Source organism: Chrysemys picta, chromosome 10 (genome assembly GCF_011386835.1).
Source record: "Chrysemys picta bellii isolate R12L10 chromosome 10, ASM1138683v2, whole genome shotgun sequence".
In the NCBI taxonomy this organism is placed as follows: Eukaryota; Metazoa; Chordata; order Testudines; family Emydidae; genus Chrysemys; species Chrysemys picta.
The window spans coordinates 58,151,763-58,169,525 of record NC_088800.1 but is presented as its reverse complement, the minus strand read 5'-3'; the positions used below and the strand labels follow the sequence as shown (position 1 = coordinate 58,169,525).

Sequence of the window (17,763 nt, the reverse complement as noted above, 5' to 3'; positions counted from 1 at the left end):
TAAATCACAATTTTTATCCACCCTGGAAATTTGTCTCGCTGGATTTCAGAGTTTACACCCTATTGAGCTGAATGGGGCTGCGGACATGAACATTTCTTTGAGCTATTGTTTCAGGCTGCCTGCAAATTCAGGCACTACACAGATTACACTCAAGTCACAGTTCAGAAGGTTTTCTTCATAACCCATAATGGGCTAAAAACTTCCGTTCTTTTTAAATAAAAATGAAAGCTTGGATTCTGGAGCACCAAATTTGTGGCAAAGGGTGGATTCTGCAGCAAATCCCACGACCATGGAATCTAAGTACACACTGTCCTGAATCTAAACAGACAGCTTGGGGCAGGACTGTCTTTGTTCAGTGTCTGTACAGCATCTAGCACAGGGATCTCAAATCACCACGAGGGCCACCTGAGGATTAGTACATTGGCCTGAGGGCCACATCACTGACACCTTTTCATATAAAGATACAAAAGCCTTCCCCGCCCCACCCCACCCCTTCCATGAGGCCCCGCCTCATCCCCACCCCTTTCCCCAAATCCCCACTCTGGCCCCCCCTCTTCTCCACTTCCTCCCCTGAGCGTGCCACGTCCCCGCTCCTCCCCGAAAGCGCTAAGCGCCGCCAAACAGCTGTTTGTGCGGGAAGCACCTCGAGGTAGGCAGAGGAGCGGAGCCGCAGCGTGCTGGGAGGGAGAGGGGAGCTTGGCGGCCGCAGGAAATAACTCGGGGGGGGGGGGGGAGAGATGAGGAGCTTGCTGGTCAGGAGCAAATAACTCCGCAGGCTGCATGCGGCCCATGGGCCGTGTGTTTGAGACCCCGGTCTAGCACAATGGGGTCCATAACAAGGATTCCTAGATGCTACAGTAACACAAATAAATAACTTCAAGAAACAACTGAAATTCTTTTGAAGCTTTCACTTTAAGGCAGATCTTAGCAAGACATTGCTCGACACAATGACATTAGGTTGGGCTGTCCCAGCAACACACTTACCGGCACAGAGGTAGAAGATGTGGTGCTACTAACCACAGCTGGCTTTATGGAGGAGGTTAGTAACTTGGCTACCCCCTGGGTCCCTCCACCAGAATCTCCATTTGGACCACCAGGTGGTGCTACTAGAGTCAGCTTCTGGGAGACTGGGGTTTTTTTGACCATGGAGCTTGGGGAGGACCGGCTGGAAGCCTGCCCTGGGGAGGGAGTCTGTACACCCGACAGCAAGCCCCCCGAGGAGCTCTGGTGTGCAGACACTGCTGACGTGGAGCTGCTGGAAGAAGCCCCATGCTTGGAGAGGGAGCTGGAAATGAAGGGAGATTTGTAGGACTGCCCTGAAGAGCTGGAGCTGGTGGAGTGCTTCCCTGTGTAGTTTAGAGATGCTGTTGAGGAGCCAGGGCTCTTGTGGGAGCTGCTAGAAGCTGGTGTGCTGCCTGCAGATGAGACCGAGGAATGGAAGCCCTGAGCTTTGGTCGATGGCTTGACCGGCTGGAGGAGGGAACGCGGGGGCACAGGGGAGACAGACTTGGGGCTCTGCAGTTTGACAAACGGAGCTGGGGACGTGAAGCTTTTCTGCTGCTGGCTGCTCGAGTGAAAGACTTTCACTTGGGCAACTGGCAAGGGGGTGGACGTCTGGGGCCCGTGACTCGTTCGCTGCAGGCTGTGGTGCTTCTGTTTGGACTGGTGCGCATCGGGGAGGATTTTACTGGGGGACACTTGGCAGGGCAGCTCTTTGTAACCAGAACTCTCTGCCTTTTTGTCTTGAGAGGACTGGCCCAAAGCCAGGGCCTGTTCGGCCAGGAAATTGAGAGGTGATTGTAGAGAGCCAGCAGGGGGTGGGGTAGGAGAAGAGCTGGACTTAGGAAAGTTCCGCTTCTCCTCTGAAGTTGCAAGACTCGTGATCTTCTCTGAAGGAGGCTTTGGGGGTCCAGGGAGAGTGAAATCAGGGCTCCCACAGGCTCGGCTGTTAAGCACAGCCAATTCCTTGGACACTGCTTCCAGGGAAGAGGTTGGGTTACGAATTAAGTCCTCATCCAGGGAGTCGTCCATGCTAAAGGCAGCAAGGGTGGTAGTGCTGCTAGATGCTTGGGCAACGCTGAGACACAAGAGCTCTCTGGTCTGGGAGCTGATGCCAATGGCCACTCCCTGTGGCTCAGGAGGCAGAGAAACCGGGCCACTTGAGTGGATCAGTGGAACAGAAACCAGCGTCTTCTTATCTGGCTTACTGGAGGATTCCTGCAAGAAAATTACAAGGAGTGAGACACCCGGCTAGTCAGCTTTGCAGGCTGCCTATTCCATTCAGTCAGGTGGAGAAGTTGGAGAAGGCACAGCTCAGGAACTTGCCTTGCCCGCCGATCCCGTGAGCAACAATTGCAGCTGTACAGTGCTGCAGCTGGCTGCTCTTTTTTTCACTTGCACAATATGTTCAAGTTACTCACATAGCCCTGCTGCAAACTACCCATGTGAGCACCAACCCAGAGAACAACCACCCCACGCAGACACCAGACAAAGCTAGAAGGGAACTTTTGCCAGAATAGACTTTATTTCCAGTTCCTTTCTGCGCTCAGCAAGGTTGGAAATACCCCATTGAGGAGCCTCTCGTGGGGTAAAGAAACTGCCTTTGCCATTACTGCTGGTATCTCCTATTCTAAGTATAGACAGAGATAACTACTGGCAAGAGATTTGATGACTGGTGGATTTCAGTGGAGACAAGGAATTGAGAAGTCCTGTTAAAATGTAAGACAAGTCTACAGACTTTGGGGGCCTACAGACTCGGGGGAATCTAGATGGATGGTAGAGGCTTTGCCCTGTTTCAGCTAAACAAACATACTCAATTCCTCTCATGCTATGAGCACTGCTGAATACTTCACTTCCTCAGAGAAGAGCGTTACAGGGGAAACTTAGTGAGTTTGTATATCTGTGTTCCATGGTGGTTCTAAAGCAAGATCTTTTACACCTGTTCTAGTAATGTAGCCTTTGCAGAGCTTGCTACATCTCTGCTTCGTATACAATCATGTTCGTATCCAAATGCCCTGGAACCAGCTGGAGTTTACCTGCACCCCATACATTCTCAGACAGCATCTGACCTGTGGAGACTAAGAAGCATCTCCCTCTCTGATATAACAACCTGATATGGGGACAGCTCAGCGCACATCATAAGCAACATTGTCCCTCCCCATCCTAAGACGGGCAAGTACAGTCACTAAGAGGCAGGGAGACAACAAAACTCACTTTCACCTTCACTTTTGGAGGAGCCATAACTTTCTTCTTCGCCCTGTTTGGAGAGAGACAAAAGACATATGAACTTCCCTGGAGAACAATCCAATTAAGGAGTGCACTGGGGGCTGTTAGTGGGAGCGCACCAACTGATCTCCACTGAGATTCACAGGAGGAGAGGCTGCTTCTTAGGTTGCTAAGATTCAAACCACATAAGGTTTGCTATTGCTCTAGAAAGTCCTGACTTCCAACCAGGAACACAAGGAAGGTGGGGGAGGATGCAAAAGTGTTGATGGAGCACTGGTCACTGAAAGCAATTGGCCTGCATGTCCTGAACCAGCTATCGCTTCAGTGTTGAACTAAGTGCACTGCAATAATGCATTCCAGAAGTCACAAAGGTCAGATAACTATAATAAGAGGCCGCAGAGAGAAACTGCCACAATCATTTGTGCTCAAGCCAGCCACAAATGCTACCTGGGATGCCAGGAGAAATCAAGGATCCAGAAGCATCCTCAGATAAACTCTGTCAGTAAGGTTCCTCTCAGTCACTAGGGCAGGCACCATCTCAGCTGAACTCCACATGGTTCTCCTGGCAAACTGGTATCCCTCCTTCTCGCCTGCAATGAGCCTAGCTACCATGCTTATCCCAGACCCTCCTTCAGCCAGGCAATAAGTAAAGGTCCATATTTAATGAAGACCACTAGAGCAGCGTGCCATCTGCATACTGATGGAACCAAGCACAAGCTGTATCCATGCTCCCTCCAAGGATAGAGCATACAGGTGGCCCTTTCTGTTGAATGACTAAATTCTAGGAAAGCCCAGCCCAGGTTAGAGTTCTTATCTGGGGGAATCTCAAGGTGAACACATGCCAGCGAATCTATTGTTGGAGGTGAAGTCATATGCAAACAATAACTACGCTACTTCCCAGAGACACTCTCCACTCATGCAAAGCCAAGCTGCATCTGGAGAGAGCTGAACAAGCAAGACTGGAGGCCTCACGTAGGGGCAAGGAACGAATGGGGAGAACTTTATTTGCTAGCAACCAATCTCACACTGTACAACAATAACCAAGGAGGAGGGCAAGTGCTGCAAGATACTCACAGGATTGATGTCAGGTGTCCATGCACACGCCTGCTCTCCTTGAACAGAGTCCTGAAAAGCAGAGAGAACAGTGAGCAGTTCTATCCAGCCCTGCTCACTAGAATGACAGGGATCACAGGAGAAAATGGAGCTCTATTGTACCATGATGCATGCTGAGGTGAGCCAAACTGCCAGAGGCAGGAAACTCTTTTCAGGAAGCCCCTCTCCTACTGCAACAAAATCTCCCCATTCAAATCCTTCTCTGGGGTGGGGTGGGGGCTACTCTCTCCACAGGCTCCAAGTCTATTAATTATTACAAAACTTCACAGCAAGCCCTCTGCTACTCATATTGGCTAAACAAACAGGTGTGGCAATACCAACACCAGTTCAATTAACAGAAGGATAATGGCAGCTGCTTCTCTAGGCCAGTGGTTCTCAACCAGGGGTACACAGAGGTCTTCCAGGGGGTACATCAACTCATCTAGATACTTGCCTAGTTTTACAACAGTCTACATAAAAATCACTAGCGAAATCAGTACAAACTAAAATTTCATACAATGACTTGTTTGTACTGCTCTATATACTATACACAATATTTATATTCCCATTGATTTATTTTATAATGATATGGTAAAAATGAGAATGTAACCAATTTTTCAGTAATAGTGTGCTGGGACACTTGTATTTTTATGTCTGATTTTGTAAGCAAGTAGTTTTTAAGTGAGGTGTAATGTGGGGGTACACAAGACAAATCAGACTCCTGAAAAGAGTACAGTAATCAGGAAAGGTTGCAAGCCACTGCTCTAGATGTTTGGGTAAAAAGCTTACAAACATGCAGTCAGGGTTTATGTTTTTAATATGTCTGCTCCTCTGTTATTAAATGTATTTGGTTGTTAAAACAAACTTAAAAAAAGCCAGCTTACTTTCACTAACTGCCGCTCTCTCAGCTCAGACCCTAAAAGACACTGGGCATGCACCACCACGTCTCTGAACTCATCCACAAAATCTCTACTCTGTCCATATGGAAGCTCCTCTTCAAGATCATCATCATTTGTATTTTCATAGCACTTAGGACTGGTGCTGTACTAGGTGCTGTACAAACACAGAAGCAAAAGCCAGTCCCTTGCCCCAATGGGCTTACCCTCTAAGTACATTAAACAGGAGACAACGGGTGGATGCTGACAAACTGGGGAATACAAGGAAACAAGAGACAATATTGGCTCGCATGATAAGCAGAGGTCTCAGCACACCAGCAGCCTAACCAAGTTCTGCCTTCTTGGGTACAGTGAATTGAGTTGTCTTGGATATAAACTGTATACAGTTTGCCTAATGTTCCCATTGCTTCTCCCCTGCCTGCTTGTCTGCCCTTAGCCTGTGAGCTCTGAGGAGCAGAGAATTTTGCTTAAGCATTTGGAAGGCAACCAGGAAAAGCAATTTTTGTTCATAGTCACTGTCTAGTCAATTTCACATCTAAATTCTCATGCACTTAGTTGTAAATTGCAATGGATACCTTACTCCTAAGTGCAGGAAATGCTTGTTTATATATTGAAATGTTCATTGTTTTCTGTTTGTTTATTTGGAATTCAGAACACAGCAGTGGAACTATTTCTATTACTCTCACATAAAAGCTGATGTTTTACAAACCTCAAGTTGTGTGTCCAAATCCAGCAGTGTCCTTCTAAGCTCCGGAATCCTCCTTACCCATTTTCCAATCCCACTTCCCAGCTCACATTCTCTGAATGGCACGTTACAAATGTCCACACATTTGTGAACCTCCTTTCTGTGTACAACTGCAGTAACTAGGCATGCAGGTGTCCAGTCAGACCCATCACTGATGGTTCACATGATGGTTATAAAAAGCTGGGACCTACTTTTCCCCTTCAGACCAACTCACTTCAGACAAAGGGATGAAGAATCCCCATATTAGAGGTTTACCACTGCCCTTCTTTTAAGCTACTGAGCAAAACAAGCAAGACAACAGCCGACAGTGGTGCCAAAGTGACTCCACTTCCCACTCATGTGCTGGCTTCCTCAGTGGAATGTGTAAGGAGGAGAAACAGCCTAGCTAATAAGTGAAGAGCTCAGGTTCAATTCCCATTTATGGGACAGAATCACTGACACACCTCGGGCGAGTCACTTAACCATTCTGATGCTTCTTCCCTTCTGGGAGATGGGGACACTACTGAGACATGAGACCTCACTCATGTCTGACATGCTGCAAGATCCTCTGAGATAAGGAACAACAGAGCGTGAAGTATTAACAGCCTCACTCTGACTCACCTGGACTGCATCCAGCCCTTCGGCCAGAGGGGTTTGACCTCTGCGTCTAGAAAAGTCTTCACGTAATCCTCCAGAGACTGAGCCTTGTTCTTCTCCAGCTCGTAGCCGTCCAGTTTAATCTTCACCACGTGGCAAAGCAGCTCCCTGAGGGATGGGCAGACTTCAGACCAGGTTACCCACAACAATTTCCCCCAGAGTGCACTCAATTACCCAGAGCTCATAGACTCATAGACTTTAAGGTCAGAAGGGACCATTATGATCATCTGGTCTGACCCCCTGCACGCTGCAGGCCATAAAACCATCCCCGCCCCTTCCCTGGACTCTGCTGCTGAAGTCCCCAATCCTGTTATTAGTGACCTCAATCGGCAGAGACCCTCCTGCTAGAGATCCCTGCCCCATGCTGCGGAGGAAGGCGAAAAACCTCCAGAGGCTCAGCCAATCTGCCCTGGAGGAAAATTCCTTCCCGACCCCAAATATGGCGATCAGTAAGACCCCGAGCATATAGGCAAGAGTCTCCATCCTGACCCCTTTTAGCCATTATGCTATTTACCTACCATTGCTTGGTTTTCCTTGACAACTATGTTTTACCATTAAACCATTCCCTCCATAAACTTATCTAACTTAATCTTAAAGCCAGACAAGTCCCTCGCCCCCACCGTTTCCCTCGGAAGGCCGTTCCAATATTTCACCCCTCTAACGGTCAGAAACCTTCGTCTAATTTCAAGCCTAAACTTCCCCACGGCCAGTTTATATCCATTCGTTCTCGTATCCACGTTAGTACTAAGCTGGAATAATTCATCTCCCTCCCTTGTATTAATCCCTCTAATATATTTAAAGATAGGAATCATATCCCCCCTCAGCCTTCGCTTGGTCAGACTAAACAACCCAAGCTCCTCTAGTCTCCTTTCATACGACAGGTTTTCCATTCCTCTGATCATCCTAGTGGCCCTTCTCTGCACCCGTTCCAGTTTGAGTTCATCTTTTTTAAACATGGGAGACCAGAACTGCACACAGTACTCCAAATGAGGTCTCACCAGCGCCTTGTACAACGGAAGCAGGACCTCCTTATCCCTACTAGATATACCTCGCCTAATGCATCCCAAGACAGCATTGGCTTTTTTCACCGCCACGTCACACTGTCGACTCATAGTCATCCTGCGGTCTACAAGGACCCCTAGGTCCTTCTCCTCTTCCGTTACTTCTAACCAGAGCTGAGTGCATATTTTATCAGTCTCCCCACATTAGGATTTGCCATTCTGGGTCAGACTATGGAACAGATCGAGGATCCCAAGCCCAGAAGTTCCCAAGCAGTGATCCTTCAAAGAAGAGCGACACCTCCACAGTAATGCACCCAGCCAACTGGGCAGAGTGGGTAGATACTTCCCAGCTCCTACAACTTAATACCCTGAGACAGAAGATGTGGTTACCCACTGCCATAACTTCAGCTGTTATTAATGGCCATGAAATTAAGCCTGTTTGTCTTGCTAGCCAACTGCAGCAGTTTGTTCTAGAAGGTAACTAGATGCTGTGTGAAGTGAAGTTTCCTTTATGTTCTAAAGGAACCAGCCCTTAATCTAATGTTGTGCCCTTGTTATGGAACAAAGAGACAAGGAGGGGTTGATCAGTTTTCTCTTTGCCCTTTATAATTTTCCCCTTCAACCATGCCACCCTACCCATAATCATCTTTGCCAGACTCAAGAATGCAGCACCTGGGATTCTAACCAGTTAGAATTACCAGCAATCTGGTTACTTTAGAGTCTGTAGGACCTCCTGTCCTCAGCATAGCTCCTTCTTTCCCAGAAAGGCTCCCTACTATCAAATATCTAACCTCTCATCTAGCCACTATCTTGGCATCTACCCATTGAAGCCCCTTACTGTCTCCTGCAGAGCCAGCACCATGCCTGGAAGCGGGAGCATTTTAGAACACACACAGGATCTGAGACTAACAAATGTTGCATTGGCCTCCTCAAAGATTGCAACACCAAGCCTCTGAGCAGACTCTGAATGGATTCATTATTTAGGGTCAGACACACTCAAAGCCAGAGATAAAACAAAGTCACACTGTGTACTCCCAACTCCATCAAGCTTACGGGTCTGGAATGGAAAAGATTCAAAGACTCAGTCTGTCCAAACCTGATTTCATCGTTCCACTGAAATTTCTTCCGAGGTCCCATGATCCGCTTCCCTCCCTTCTCTTCATCATCCTCCTCATCAGAGCAAACCCGGTCTCTCTGCTCCTTGTCCTTTTCCTCTTCCAGCATCCTGAGAAGAGAATGGAATCAGTAAACTGTGGAACTCACTGCCACAGATGTCACAATGTTGCATGATTCAGAAAAGGACTGGGCATGGACAAGGACAACAAGAACATCCGGAGTTATAAAATGCTAACATAAGCTATGGAAGAGATATTAATCCTCATGCTTCAGATTTTAAAACAATCTCTAACAACTAGATATTAGGCGGTTTCTCACACCTTCCTCTGAAGCATCTGGTGCTGCTACAGCAGAATCCCCTAACCTCTGGTACTCTAACAGGGATGCTACAGCAAGACCACTGCACAAGGGGCAAGGACACAGCTTGTGCCCTTCAGCAATTCTCCATCTGAGCTTAAACACACAATCAAAAGACTGAAAAGAAGTGAAAGGCCACAAGAGCAACCTGCAGGTGGAGAGAACCTGCTGAGAAGAGATGCAGACGGATAATGAGAAGAAAAGGAAAAGCTTACTTAGCAAACTTGGCCTGGGTATGCGCTTGACACTCCTCCTGATATTTAGCCATCTGCTCTGGCATCGCCCGTCCAATTGCTTCCTTTAGCTTCTGGAGAGGCTCCTTCAGACGGCCACCCTGAAGAGAGCGACAGGACACAGTGAGGTGTCACCCAGAACTTTCCATTCAAGAGATCCCATAGTTCAGAGACAATAGCGGTGCTGTAACTGTACCACTAGATATGGTGACTACTATATGCTCAGCAGAGGACAATAGTGCTTCATATAAAGAAGAAAATTCCTGATCTCCAGAGCACGGTCAAATGCAAATTAAAGGATATTGCGGTGCTTCTAAGTTCACCCACCTGTTCATAAAGATAAAGCCTGCGGGCACGCTTGACCAGTGTATCTTTGCTGCAAGGAAGGAAGGAGGCCAGGTGAGCATACACCCCGGATCGGATCTGGCTATTCAGCTCACGGGTCTGCAGCTCTATGCTGAGGAATAGGATAGACAGACCATTGACTGTGACTTCAACATGGTTTCCTCAAAGTAACACAAATATTCTGACAAAGAAAGTCGTATAATACTAGGGATGTGGTGAGCTGACTCCAGGAATCACAGAGTCTAGGCTTTTCCACTCAATTCATGCACACCACCATCATAATGGAGCACATAACAAGCATATTACAGCCAATATAGGTCAAGAGTCTCATTTCTTCCATACGTCCTTCAAGGCAGTCAGGACCATGATGACCAGGGAAGCTTTAGGCAATGAAACAAAAAAGATATTCCCCAAGGAGCATAGTAGCCTAGTCAAAGCAGATCACAACAGAAACACTGCAGCCTAAACCAGAGATAACATACCGCATATACTTGATCATAAGCCGGTTTGTTTATAAGCCGAACTGCCCACAGAGGTAAATCGAAGTAAACAAAGTGTCCTGGCACAGGTGGGGAAATTTTGGGGGGGGGGGGGGGAGGGAGAAGCTGGGGGTCAGGCGAGTAACCCCTGTGACCACCCCTAACATGACCCCACCCCTAGCCCAGGACCTCTACACTCTCCCCATCCTATCCCTTCCCACCTTATCTGGGGAGGGCCAGGGGAGGATGTCTCTGGCCTGGCTGGAGCTGCTCCGGAATGCTGGGCAGCGCAGCTGCAGCCTGCTCCGGCGGGCCAGACTGGGCAGCATGGCCGCAGCGTGTTCCAGCGGGGGGGCCGGGTCAGGTGGCATGGCCGCAGCATGCTCCAGTGCCCGGGTGGCGCGGCCACAGCCTGCTCTGGGGTGCAGGGCCAAGTGGCACGGCTGCAGCCTGCCAGCCCCAGAGCTGCAGCTGCTTTGGAGGCTTGCGGGAGAGCAGCGTGGCCAGAAGTGGAGACACTCTGGCCCTGCCTCTTCCCTTCTGGTTTTGCTGCCTCTCCTTGCTCCCTCTGTTGGGGGGAGGGGCTGTGTCCCACCTCTCCCTCTCTATACCCGTTCATAAGCCGACCCCCTTCTCTGGTGCTTCCCTTTTTTACTAAAAAAATTCAGTTTATGAACGAGCATATACAGTACTTTTCACATTTCACCCTTCAGCCAAGGCTCTCAAAGCACTTTGAGAAAATTACGCTGGATAAGGCATGTAGGTATTCTCTCCACTTTACAGATGGGTAAACCTAATATTCAGGGTGGTTAAGGGAATTGCTCCAGGTCACGGAGCAAACCAGTGGCATAGCCAGGAATTGAACCCAGCAGCTCCAGCTCCATTTCTAACCAGGGGACACTCCCTATACCGTTATGGATTGGATGGCAAGGAGTATGACCACTAAGAGCCCTCATGGAAAAAGGCTATTGTAATTAGAAGAGGCCACTTTATTTCCAGTTATAGAATCAGGATTTGATTCAATTGACCAAGGACAGCAGATTTCAACAGTTTATCTCAAACACCAGCTGGAGATGGAAACAGGATGACTGGACACACCTCTTAATTCCCCCTGCCTCCCCCCCCCAATATTTGGTATACTCTAATTTAAGGCCAATTATGGAGTACATCAGGGTTAGTCCCAACTCATCTAGGAGGAGCTTACACAGGGCAGCTCCCCACCCATGCTCCTCAACCCTAGAGCCAGGAGATCTCCTCCCCCTAGATTTACCAACAGAGTATGTTCTATGTAACTTTCTCCCTTCCCCAGAGTTGTGTCCCCTTCCTCTACAATAATGGCAGGTAAGAGATGAGGGTACTTACTCCAGTATGATGTTATTGATATCCTGAGTGAAGAACCTCTGTTTGCCTTCTCCTTCTGCAGCTCTGGCAGCCTGGTTCACAGTAAACAATACGAGCTGTTAGCTCACAGACAGATACAAAGAGTCACAAGTAATGTTTTTCAAAGCAGCCTCAGGGATACGGTAATAAAACTCTACTAGCAACTTCATCCCAGGGAGACTCTGCATCCGTTACGTACCATGACTCCAAGTGGAAGTAACACCTACTATGCATGGCATGCACTTCCCTGAATGAGCTTGGATCTTGTCCCACTTGTCAGGAACTGGAAGGACTGCCCCAAAACCCCAGCCAATTAGCAGTTGCACAGGACCCCTCTAGTTGAAGCTTCGTCATTAACTCTACACGGGGACATTCACAATTGGGATGCAATCGCTAGCTTCACATGGAGGCTTAGTTTTGCTCTATTTCACTGGAATATACTCCAAGTAAACCACACCAATGTCAGATATGCTCTGCTTCCCCCCAAGTTGCCCCGGGCCTCTGCCTTGGGAAGGGGGTGTTCTCACCCTCTTGCTCTGACCTGCGTCTACAGCACTGCCTACGCTCACCCCTACAACGAAAGCAGGTGGATCTCCTGAGAGGTGCGCCAGAGCAGAGTACTAGTGTGCTGGGCAGCAGTCCAAGGAACATCTGAAAAGATCACTACTCCAGTGCAGCCCTGCCTTTCCGGCCACCCAGCCACTGCCTTCATTTGAATGGATGCACTGGAAGAGGTCTGCCAACGCACAGGGGCCTGCCAGCAGGGTAGGGTTATAGAAACTGAGGAGAAATGGAACCAATACTGCCCATTAACAAACCCAGGTGGAGGCCCCAGGGTACAAGAGGAGACACGCTCTGACTAGGCAGCGCCCACCAGCACTGAAAGCAATGCAAGCCCGTACGATGTGCAGGTAAGGCACCACTTCCTCTGCTGCATAAGCCCCAGATCTGTTGTGTTCTTGTCACACAACTCCGCACACCCAATGCAGACAGTCTATAATTAAATAACCATCCAGGAAAAACAGGGGCACTCTAGCATTTCCTCTCAGAGACTTCAACCAGTCATTCAGAGAAAAGCAAAATGTTTCATGAGAATGTGTTGATTCTGACAAAATTTAATGTAGAACATATTTGGAAAAAAAAGGTGGTTTCGATAAGCTCAAAATATTCCATTTCAACCTCTTTGGAACGCAACACTTGGATTTTCCGTTTCAAACTGACTGTTCATTTCAATTGTTTTATTTTACATTCTATTAGAATGAAATCTTTCAATTGCGTCAAAACAATTTTTCCCCCCCAGAATTTTGTTACATGGGAAATTTCAAAATTATTTGTTTTTGTTCTGTTTTGGAATGGAACAATATTTTAGAAAATCAAAAAAATTTCCTGCAAAATGGAAAATCTACTTCCTGCCCAGTTCTAGTTTCTTACTGGTGAGCAGGAGGTCTGGGGAGTTCAACCCACTGGCCTGCCTGTTTGGAGACAAGATCCCTTGCATCACCCAGGAGATGGACTATCATCCCACAGATCTGGTCCAGCTCTAGTTTTAACAATTCTCGTTTATTTTACTCTAAACAATTGTACAATTTCTCGGGTGAGGAAAGAAGAGACTCAGGCCCTACGTGCTCTCTCATTTCTTGACAGCTTCTCAGCAGCTCCCAGCTTGCCTTCCTTTTGTGTCAGGTATCAGAGGGGTAGCTGTGTTAGTCTGGATCTGTAAAAAGCGACAAAGAGTCCTGTGGCACCTTATAGACTAACAGACGTATAGGAGCATAAGCTTTCGCGGGTGAATACCCACTTCGTCAGTTGCATCTGACCAAGTGGGTATTCACCCACGAAAGCTTATGCTCCAATATGTCTGTTAGTCTATAAGGTGCCACAGGACTCTTTGTCGCTTCCTGTGTGTAAGCCTAATAATGTCAACAGAAACACCTAGCGACAGAGGAGTCCCTCCCCACCGTCAAGGCTCAATGAGGCACAGTGTGAATTCACAAATGTGGGGCTGGAGAAAGGGCAAGATGGCTGGATTGTAAATATGATCCCATCAACCCAGAAGCAGACAATATAAGGAGTCCTGCCCTCACTTCTCAAGGCTGTCCCCCCTCCCAACCCTGCCCCAGAAAACCCTCCAGCTCAACAGCCAATGATAGTTCTCACTTCAATGCACCTGTGAAATTGAGAGAAGCACTCGCCCTCCCTTGTACCTGGTATGTTTCAACAGTGGCCTTCCCCTGGAAAAAAGGAGCTTCTCCTTGCACCTCGGCACAAGACGGCTCCAGGGCACCATCCTTTATTTCATGCTGCAGCAGTCAGACCTGCACTTGCAGTTTGGGTAGCATATGCAGCATGAGACAAGGACTGCCTCTGGGAAGGAGAGGGGCCTCTTACTTACCCCTAATTTGGTTTCTCTTAGTCCCTACGAGGCCAGTCTGGACACTAGGCAATAGGACTTCCTAGCAGAAGACAGAGGACCAACCAAATGTGCTAGGTCAACACATACAAAAGGCTTAGTTCCAGCCAAGGAATCCTGTACAGGAAGTTCCCTGAGTAACAAAAATTGCACACAAAAACCCACCTAAAAAATCAGAGCAATAAGAATGTGAAACAATGGTAAAAATAATTCAAACAACTGGAGGAGGGATAGCAAGAAATTATAGGTTGTGACTGAGGCCGCCTAGTACCATTTCTGTGCTTCTGAGTGGAAGTATACAAGAAAGCAGGGGCTGGGGTTAACCAGGACTTACACACACACAGTTAGCCAGTCCTAACAAGGGGAGATGGCTTTGAAATCCCTTACACTGATGATTCAAGCTCCAGGCTGGTAAGGGTTGAATGAGCGAGGAGAGGTCCTACATTCCTACATGATTCCCATCTCTGATAGCAGCAGCAGACAGATGGCCAATAGACACCACCACACAGACGAAAAACAAAAATTCTTTTCTAAAGAGAGGCCACACTATGAAAATCCTACCAGGGAGAAGAGGGTTAAAACCAAAAACTCAAAGGAGTGAAAAGAAGAGAAGAATGTCTGAAAGCTTCATTTAGACAGAGGGATGCTCCCAGCTGCTGATATGGGCAGAAAACTGGCCTCTTTTAGGGTGTGTGCATCCAGAAGTGTGGCCTTTGTCCACCTTCAACTGCTAACAAGGTCTGTTCTCCAGAATCCAGACTGACCAAGGGGGCTTAAGAAACGCAAGTTTGAAAGTGCAACTGTTTCTTGCCCCCTAGAAACATATCCCAGCAGCGACCCTGCTTTTCTACGACACTGTGAAATGTTCCCCCGTAACCACACAGTAACTGACCATCACACAACCTCGCAGTAGTGTAATAATTAACTCTGTGTCAAGGGAGCCACTGTATTACTCACCACTAGCTAACACACTCCAGGGACATCTGTTCCAGCTGTTATCCATTAACAGCAAGAGCAACAAATGGCTACATCCATGAAAAGTTTCATGTCATGGCAACACCTTGCTGAACTTTCTATCCTGTGATGCCTCAGTGCTGACAGCTCACCACCACTACCGAGTTCAGGTTTCTAAGGGGGACATGCTAATGGAGAGGAACTACCTCAACAGACATGTAAGAGCACATTCTCTAAGATGGTGACTGTCCCATTGTTCTACATTAGGATAAGAGCAGAAGTTAGGACCTGAAGTCTAAATTTAAATGTTAGTAGCAGAACAGAAATGTCACCATAACTACATGTCCATAAACAAATGACATGACAGCTCTTACATTAGCTGAGAGAAATATCAAATGATTTTTAAAATGCAATTCCCTAAAGTATTCTCAAGGGGCTCAGTGTTTACTGCCTCTCAAAATCTCCATATCACAGTCTTCTAGAATTACAAGTACTCTCTCCCTTTTCCCCCAATGGTCAGTGCCACAACAGTGGGATCTGAAAGTCAAGCTGGGTTCTGTCTTTCCAGCTCAGACCTCTCTGCCAATAAGAGAGACATGGCTGATGTGTGTTAAGATATAGTTAAGCCTTAACTGAGGCATCCATCTCTGTGCATCTCAAGGTGAAGATTCTGTAACTGGAGCTGAGTTAACAATGCTAATGAATCCTCATTCCTGGATCTATGGATTCTACAATGTTACAAGATGTCAAGAGAAGCTAAAACTTATTGCTGGCATCTGCGTGTTTTAGTGTACAGGAGGCTGAATGTAGTGCCACTTTTCTCACCACCACCGGACTTAAAGGTTATTATCCTGTAACTTGGCTTCCAGCTTCACTGCCTCCTATTATAAGCCCACTCAGGTTAAGTCAGTCATGGAAATTAGAGATGAAACTGACTTATTAGATCATCAAGTCTCTCTCTCTCTCCAAGACAAGGATAAAGGTTATGCTTACCAGCTACTGAACGTAGTATGCTTCAGCTAAGCAGCATTTTAATACCATCTCAAAGCACTGAGTGCAGCAGAAGTGCAGCAAAAGCTGGGGTGACCCCTACCTGGACTTACACCTGGCTCTACACACAGTCCCTCACTTCCGTAAGTGGGGGGAACTATGTGAAGTGAAGCCAATCCAATCCTACTTCAGAAAGAGACCCACCACCTGGTGGAGCTGCAGACCCACCTGTGTATGAAACAAAAGAGGCTTGTCCTCCTCTATCAGCTACACAATCCATTCACCACCTACTTGCCAGTATACCCCATGCCTAACCTAGCTGCAATACCTGAGTCAGTTCTTTGATACGTTTCTCCAGTGTGGCTGGTACTCCGTCTGGGAGGGAAGGTGGCTGTTTGAACTCCTGTTCCAAGCCCGTCCCAAGAGGGTCACTCCCATCTTCCATGTCATGGAAAGGACTCCCTTCTGGAGATTCGTTGAAGAGATGCTCCAGGTCTAGATCGGTCAGGGAGTCCATAGCAGTGGCAGCCTGAAGCAAGTCACTTTCACTGGCATGGCCAAAGAGAGATAGCAAAGGATCAGACATAGTCTCCACTTCCCGCGGGGTTGGAGCTTCTGCTGGTGAGGGTGTCACCATCTTCTGCTCCTCATCTCTCTTCTTCTGAGCTTCCTTCTCCTTCTGGAATTTCTTCAGCATCTCTTTGACACTCAGAGCACCAGAATATTTCTTCTTCTTCTTCTCCTTACTGGCATTCAGTGCTGTGAAGCTGTAAGCGAGGGAAAAACAAGAACATCCTTATGACAATAAGCCCCATAAAGGGAAAGGAATATCGCAAGAAGAAGGGAGGAGAGAGGAAATACCTTTGTACCAGTTCAGAGCATCAACCACACATGCTGATCCCCAGGTGAAACTTAGCCAGGACTGGCTCTACCCTACCCCTTGTTCCCCCAGAACATGGAGCTACTGCCTCTAGAGTCCATTGCTAGGAATTTAGCGCTGTGTTACTGAAAATGTACAACTTCGTACAGCACCAAGTGCTGATAGTGACTCAGGGATATTCCTTACTTGCATCTGAAGAAGTGAGGTTCTTACCCACGAAAGCTTATGCTCCCAGTACTTCTGTTAGTCTCAAAGGTGCCACAGGACCCTCTGTTGCTTTTTACAGATTCAGACTAACACGGCTACCCCAGGGATATTCCTGTTCAACATACACCTCTACCCCGATATAACGCGACCCGACAGAACACAAATTCGGATATAACATGGTAAAGCAGCGCTCCGGGGGGCGGGGCTGCGCACTCCAGCGGATCAAATCAAGTTCAATATAACGTGGTTTCACCTATAATGCGGTAAGATTTTTTGGCTCCCGAGGACAGCGTTATATAGGTGTAGAGGTGTACTATTTTTTTTTTAGATTTACCTGACTATTAAATGTTCTCCCTTCTAGTTCTATCACATAACAAGTTCACCTCCCATTTTACAATCTACTATATCTCCTGTACATACTTGTCCAATCATTCTCATGTCAGACTTCATGAATATATTTCCCATGGAACAGTAGTTAAATGGGGAGTAAGATGTTTAATGCAACTACCCTCAAACACGTTACTATATCACAGAGGAAACAGCTGACAGGCCACTGGAAATGACGGATGGTCCAATGCACACCAGCCATCTTCAGCAAGGAAGAGCTGAGACTGCCCATCACAACACTGCTCTAAGCTCTCCACTTGCTCCCCATTTGATTCCATCACCACTCTGAGGTCTCGGTCGTAATGTTAAGATTCTTCATGCACTACAGTGTAGCTCTCTGAGAGCCTACCTCCCCATCTATGACCCACTCACCATGAGCATTCCAGGGGAAACTCTTGTGAGCTGTGTCTTAGAGGTACAGGGAGGGCAG

At 47.5% G+C, this 17,763-nt stretch overlaps 1 protein-coding gene across 7 annotated transcripts in view; it reads right to left on the bottom strand.

Moving 5' to 3' along the window:
* Positions 1-17,763, bottom strand: part of UBN1 (ubinuclein 1) — a 36,791-nt gene that overhangs the window by 8,340 nt on the left and 10,688 nt on the right. For 6 of the 7 annotated variants that reach the window (XM_065558736.1, XM_065558738.1, XM_065558739.1 and 3 more), the window contains 9 exons: positions 16,188-16,626; positions 11,488-11,558; positions 9,629-9,758; positions 9,284-9,402; positions 8,692-8,820; positions 6,559-6,702; positions 4,300-4,350; positions 3,214-3,256; positions 985-2,217 (listed from right to left, as the gene is read on the bottom strand). In XM_065558736.1, coding sequence (XP_065414808.1) covers positions 985-2,217; positions 3,214-3,256; positions 4,300-4,350; positions 6,559-6,702; positions 8,692-8,820; positions 9,284-9,402; positions 9,629-9,758; positions 11,488-11,558; positions 16,188-16,626 — 2,359 coding nt within the window. The remainder of the gene's footprint in view (positions 1-984; positions 2,218-3,213; positions 3,257-4,299; positions 4,351-6,558; positions 6,703-8,691; positions 8,821-9,283; positions 9,403-9,628; positions 9,759-11,487; positions 11,559-16,187; positions 16,627-17,763) is intronic. The other variant, XM_065558737.1, reaches the window with a different exon arrangement.